The following is a 6391-nucleotide window of genomic DNA, read 5'->3' as shown; positions in this document are numbered from 1 at the left end:
GAGTATCAGCATAACTGAATATCCGGAATCAACCGCTGCAATATTAAATTTTGCTTCGGATCTTTAAAAAGTGTTTTATAAAACACAAGAGCGTCTGAAAAAGTGTACAAGAAAAAAATTATAAGGAAATAATAAATAAGTAAGTTAGAATATACGTGAAACCGAAAATATTGCAACGCAAAACGATTAAACCACGTTCTAAATATTTAGAAGAAAATGCAGCGTAATCTAAATAATGTGAGACAAAAGAAAAAACTATTATTATTGTGACGCCATAAAGTGGAAAAATTAAGTACAAGAAACAGTTTTACGTGAGAGTCATGCTAATTATCATCATGGTTTAAAATTCGTTAAACAAAACACTAATTATACTTGCTATGACGATACCATAATTGACGAATTATAATCAAAGTACAAAATAAATATGTTCCTGTAAAATAAGAAAATGATGTACGCGGATCTGTTTGTTATATGAAATAGTGCTCTTTTTAAACTTAACTGATTTAAAAAATGACTAACAATTATTATAGTCATTACTCCCACGCACGTGAGTTCTATCATGCAATTTTATTTGTCAAGATCAAAACAAATTATCTGTTTATCGTTCATAATTGATGTTTCTTTGATGAATGTTGGTGAATTTTTCAGTAGAAATGCTATTGTGTTAACGAGGAAGGTTACGATTAAAAAATTTTGAGTTTTAATGTTATCTGCGTAATCGTATGTATACTTTCTATTGTGATTATATGCTACATCATTCGTTACAAACATCTCATAGTCTCTGTTTAGAAATAAGAATTAAAGAAGCTACCATTTCGTTTGAGCGTCAATGTGGATCTGCGTAGTAAAATCTCTTCTCGGAACTATTTCCCATGAAGAGATTTCTATATAAAGCCGATTATTCAGTGAGATTTTTAAACTCAATTTATTTAATTTTTTAAAAAGACAGGATTTAATTAGACTAATCAACGAACGTCAATTGATGTGAAATATTGCAATTGTTATTAAAATATAAATGTTCCTACCAACTCGAAATGAAATTACAGACGCGAACATATTGCTGACATTATTTCGGACCTACTTGACCCTACTTCAAGGGTTATCCAGCAAAGAGTAAACAATATGTTCAGTAATAAATGCACTTATTGTTAGTGTTATACAGTTTTATTCCAATCAATCTTTAATCTAATTTTTTTATTATGGAAATAACTTTGCATTGTGGAAATTATCTTTAATACAAATAGCTTATAACATTTTGAAGTCAATGACTGATCTTATGAAGTAGATATCAGTATATACAAATAAATCCAAGTACACACATACACACGTCAGCCGACCCACTCAACAACGTCTCAATATGTACTAAATGACTCAAAGTTGGACAAAGTTGGACTCACACTTGGACAATTGCTAATAGAATATAAAAAAAAGTAATATTTAATAGAATCAAAAATAATTTTATGTACCTGTTCTCTAATCTAATTGATTATATCGAAATTTAATGCACAAATATTTGTGAATATTAATTGATACGATCAACCGAGCCGCCGCCGGCGGCGGGGGTTGATCTGAATTATATGAGTGTCTCGCCCGAGAGATTACGAAGGTAGTTCCGCTACTTCATGCCTTCAGATCACAAGTTTAGAGTCAAAGTTTTTCAAATTTACCGCCGAATCCGTGTCGCGGCGGCCCCGTTCGTCTTGTTTGTCATTTCGTTTAAAGCTTGATGTTCCCAAAAAATTATTATTATTATCATAGTTATTTACTTATTTATTTATTTTTATTTATTTATTTTTTTTTTTTTTAATTTTAAGGGAGGGTAGAGTAAGGGGTTGGGAATCTCTCGGGCGAGACACTCATATAATTCAGATCAACCCCCGCCGCCGGCGGCGGCTCGGTTGATCGTATCAATTATATTTCGTGTCTCGCCCTTCGAGATTACGAAGGTAGACGTTCAGAGTCTGAATAATTTTTTGGGTAAGCCAATTTATTGTATTTAGGATTTAATTGTATATAAAAACCCGTAGAAACTGAGGCATTCGCTATCATTCTGATGGTAACATTACCGTTGTTGCAAATGAATTTTCTTGGATCGTCACGGGTCTATTATAGAATTCTGTGAACACTTTTGAGCTCCGCGACCAACCTGCTACTTGTTTTATTTCCTCGATTCTTACTCCTTTTTTATATGCTTTGGATGTCGATGCATGTCTGGTACTATGTGCCGTAAAACTTTTATCTACTCCCAGTATCGTGAGGCTTGATCTAATCCATCTACCCAAAGTATCCACCCCTACTTTATTGTGGGGTTTTTGCACGGAGATAAATACCTTGTCTTCATTGTTCCTTATCTTCTTGGTGGCCTCGAGGTAGTGTAGTAACGTCCTAGCAATACAAAGTCCTGGTCTTTCCTCGAAGAATGGAAGTCTTAAGAGGGGTTGTTTTCTACCTGGTTTCGATGTCTTTATTCTTTCGGGGATCTTGATTTCTATTCCCCCGTCGGATTTGAGGATGTTCGAGATCCGGATTGAGGCTAAGGTTTGTAATCTATGCGCCGTTCCTAGCGCCATCATCAGTACTAATTTATACGAGAGTTGTTTCAACGGTAAGGCCTCTAATGGGAACCACTCCTCCAATTTTCTTAGTACTGGGTCGACGTCCCATGTCGCGTCGTATCTCGGGATACTTGGCCTTGATTTTGAGCTTCCCCTGATGAATTTTCTGATTAGTCCATTGGCTCCGATATCCTCCGCAGAAATGGTTGCCAATGCCGATCTTGCTGCGTTCAAGGTTCCATAATTAGCACCTTCCTTGTATCTTTTTGTTAGGAATTCCAGTACCTTGGCCGCCGACACCTCTAGTGGGTCCATCTTTCTCTCGTTGTTGAACGTCCACCATAGCGCTAACGTGCTGTTGTATTGTTTCAATGTCGAATCCTCCCATGCTCTTAGCATTATGTCTATTGAATCTTCCGATGCTCCTCTGTGTTTTAGCGCTTCCCTGATAGCCTGGCGGCAACCAGGGTAAGTTTTGCTGCTAGCGGATGGTGACGTGTCCTACAAGGTGAGATTAAAAGGTTTATATCTGGCTCAAATTCTAAGTATGGTCCTTTTATTAGGCTCTTAAATACCGGAAACCACGTCTGACCCGTCCACAAGGGGACAACTACTATTCCCGAGGCTTTATCGTTCCTAATTTTTTGTAGTACTCTTGCGATCATGCTGAAGGGAGGAAACGCGTAAAAATCTAAGTCCGACCACTTAAGGGTAAATGCATTTATGGCTTTTGCGTCGGGGTCTCTTTTCCAAGCGCAATATGTCTTACACTTTGAGTTTATTCTTGATGCAAATAAGTCTATTTCGGGTTCTCCAAAAGATTTAATGATTCCCTGGAATGCGTAATCTGACAGCTCCCACTCGATGTCCAAGTTTTCTATTCTGGATAGGGCATCAGCCTCTACATTTTCTCTGGATGGAATATATTCCGCCAATACCCATAATTTCCGTCTTTCGCACCAATTCCAGAATTTTTTGGCATCTGCATGTAGATGGTCAGCTTTTACACCTCCCATTCTATTTACGTATGCCATGGCCGTAGTATTGTCAATCCTGAGTAGGACGTCGCATTCTGACAGATTCCTGGCGAAGCACTTGAGTGCCAGAAGAGCAGCTTTCAGTTCTAATTGATTTATATGTAGCTTCGATTCTTCGTGGCTCCACAGACCATGAGCTTTATTCCCTTCGCAGAAGGCACCCCATCCTGTCATGCTAGCATCCGAAAAAATCTCTTTCCTAAACTCCATTAATCTTATCCGCTTGTTAGAATTTACCAAATTTTTCTTCCACCAAGTTAGATCTTCCTTTATGACGGCTGGAATCCGCATTCTCTTCTCGAAGTCCGTATGGTCCCCATTCAATGCTTCTAATTTTGCTCTTTCTAATGCTTTCGAGTGGATCATACCGTATTCCACGCCCGGACAACTTGCCACCAGCGAACCAATAAGTCGGGCCAATTTCCGAACCGAGCATGATTTTTCCCTCTCTAGATTATGGATCTGTGTGAGTAGTCTAGCTTTCTTCTCGGCTGGCAATTCTACGGACATATCCTTTGAATTCAGATAAAACCCTAAATATTTGCATTTTTGACCTGGATTTAAGTTCGATTTTGTTTCATTTATTATAAATCCAAGTGCTTCTAACAAACTACAGGTAATCCGAATATTGACTTGGCATTTGCGATAAGACTCTCCAAGGCATAGTATATCATCTAGGTAAATGACGGATAAGAGACCCCGTGATCTTAACCAATTCATAACTGGTTTCATTAGTTTTGTGAAGACTAGAGGGGACGAACTAAGACCAAACGGCAAGCATGTGAATTCGTATAGCTGGTTATTGAATTCAAAGCGAAGAAATTTCCTAAACTCTGTGTGTATAGGGATCAGGAAGTAAGCTTCTCTTAAATCAATTGTACCCATGAACATGTCCCGTGTTAGTATCCTACAGGCGGCTCTTAAGTCTTCTAGCTTAAAGTGTTCTGTATTAACAAACTCATTTAATTTTTTAAGATTTAGGATAAATCTATAATTCCCGTCAGATTTTGGTATGAGAAAATAACTTGATATAAATTGACCGTTTGTTGCTACACAAGTCGTTATCGCAGAGATTGATCGTAGTCGGTTTATCTCTTTTTGTATTTCTATGAACTCTGATTGGGACCATTGCCTCGTGGGAGGTTTCTGGTCCTGATGGGGAAGGGATTCAAAAGGAATCTTATATCCGTTGACCCATTCCAATATAAGGGGGTCAGACGTGATAAATTTCCAGGTATTTTGGAAGTTAGATAATCTTCCCGCGATCTCCTGTACCTGACTTTCGTCGGATCTTAACGTGTCCGGCTTCTGTATGGATGGGCCCGGTAACTGCTCGATCTCGTGTAGTCCGACCTCCTCGAAGATTCTGATGTCGGCTTCCTCGTCTGGTATTTCTGCTTGGGGCCCGATTGCGTAGCCGACTTGCGAGGAACAACCGGGCCCTTCCAGTTTGACGGTTTTGACGAACTGATTTGAGGTTTGAATGGTTGTGCCTTGATTTCCTGCCCTAGCTTGGTAATCATTTTGACCTCCTTAATCCTGTCTCCCAAGTTTTCGCCGAAGAGAAATTTGTCCGTTTTCTTCTTGGACAAGTGCTCTGCCATCTGTTTTGAGACACACGGTAGTATGCATGCTCTTCGGGCCACCGATTGGGAGTGATGTATCTCAGCTATTAATTTTGCTGCGTCCCACAAGTTTTCCAGCATCTTCCTCGCCTCGTTTGACTTAATGGGGACTAAGTCCGTTATGACCGGTGCGAGCGCTGAGAGCGCTGATCCCGCTAGGTTTTGAGTGATTTTAAAATATTTATCCTTCTTTAGTATGCTTGCGTTTAACATACTGAGTTCCTGATTCAAGACCGGAGCCTCCAAGTCACAGTTGCCTGATCTTGGGTATTTTGTCAGTAGGAGATCTTTTGTCTCCTTCTTGAGGCCTTCTTGAATCCAAGGTTTCCAGCGATTGGCCAAACTGGTGTGAATTTCCAGTTCTTTTTCGTTCGGGGGCTCCTCTCCCAAAATTAACAAGGTCTCCTCGTCTAATTTCAATGTCTCTTCTTCCTTTCCCTTCATGTCGTCGTTTTGATGACTCGCTGTGTTTGTATTCGTCTGGACTTCTGTCGCTGTGTCTGTTGGTGTGGCTGCTTCGGAATCGATGTCTCTGCGGACCTCGTCGATGATCGTTAAATCCTCTGTAAGAAGGTTATTGTATAGTGTCTGGTTTGAGTGGGAAGGGGGGCTAAGAGTGAGGCATTTTCTTAGCTTTAGAGCTGGTTATGATACTCGGAACTTGTCTTATCTCTCGTATAAGCTCGTCCGGTGACAATTTTCAGGTTATGTCTCGGCTCCCGTCCGAGCTCAACCTGTTTTTCGGGTATTGTCTTGGCTCTCGTCCAAGCTCACCCTCGTTTGAGATTCTTGCCTCGGCTCTCGTCCGAGATCAATCTCATTTTTACCTGAAATCTCGTCGTGATGCTCGTCTATGCCAGGTTGTGCCGACGCCGGCAGGCGCGACTCGATCAGTCTTTCTAGGCTCCTTAACTTCTTCCACATCTCCTTCTCCCTGTCTTTGCTGCGTGACCTTTTCTTGCTTTTTCCCATTGCTGATAATCTTCTTCTTCTTCTGTGACGACTCTAGATACTTGTGGCCTGGTCGGCACAAAGAAAACGAATGACAAACAAGACGAACGGGGCCGCCGCGACACGGATTCGGCGGTAAATTTGAAAAACTTTGACTCTAAACTTGTGATCTGAAGGCATGAAGTAGCGGAACTACCTTCGTAATCTCGAAGGGCGAGACACG

At 40.2% G+C, this 6391-nt stretch overlaps 1 protein-coding gene across 1 annotated transcript; it reads right to left on the bottom strand.

Moving 5' to 3' along the window:
* Positions 1–2045: 2045 nt before the first annotated feature.
* On the bottom strand, positions 2046–6189 carry LOC105556126. The gene is made up of 4 exons (XM_012003198.1): positions 5952–6189; positions 5122–5780; positions 3131–5059; positions 2046–3056 (listed from the first exon to the last, which is right to left on the bottom strand). Exons 1-4 carry the CDS (start codon positions 6187–6189, stop codon positions 2046–2048), a joined length of 3837 nt encoding a protein of 1278 aa, XP_011858588.1.
* Positions 6190–6391: the final 202 nt, after the last annotated feature.

Source organism: Vollenhovia emeryi, unplaced genomic scaffold (genome assembly GCF_000949405.1).
Source record: "Vollenhovia emeryi isolate VEMERY1.0 unplaced genomic scaffold, V.emery_V1.0 DF940316.1, whole genome shotgun sequence".
Lineage (NCBI taxonomy): Eukaryota > Metazoa > Arthropoda > Insecta > Hymenoptera > Formicidae > Vollenhovia > Vollenhovia emeryi.
The sequence above is the reverse complement of the archived record's forward strand: the minus strand, read 5'-3'. Positions and strand labels throughout refer to the sequence as shown.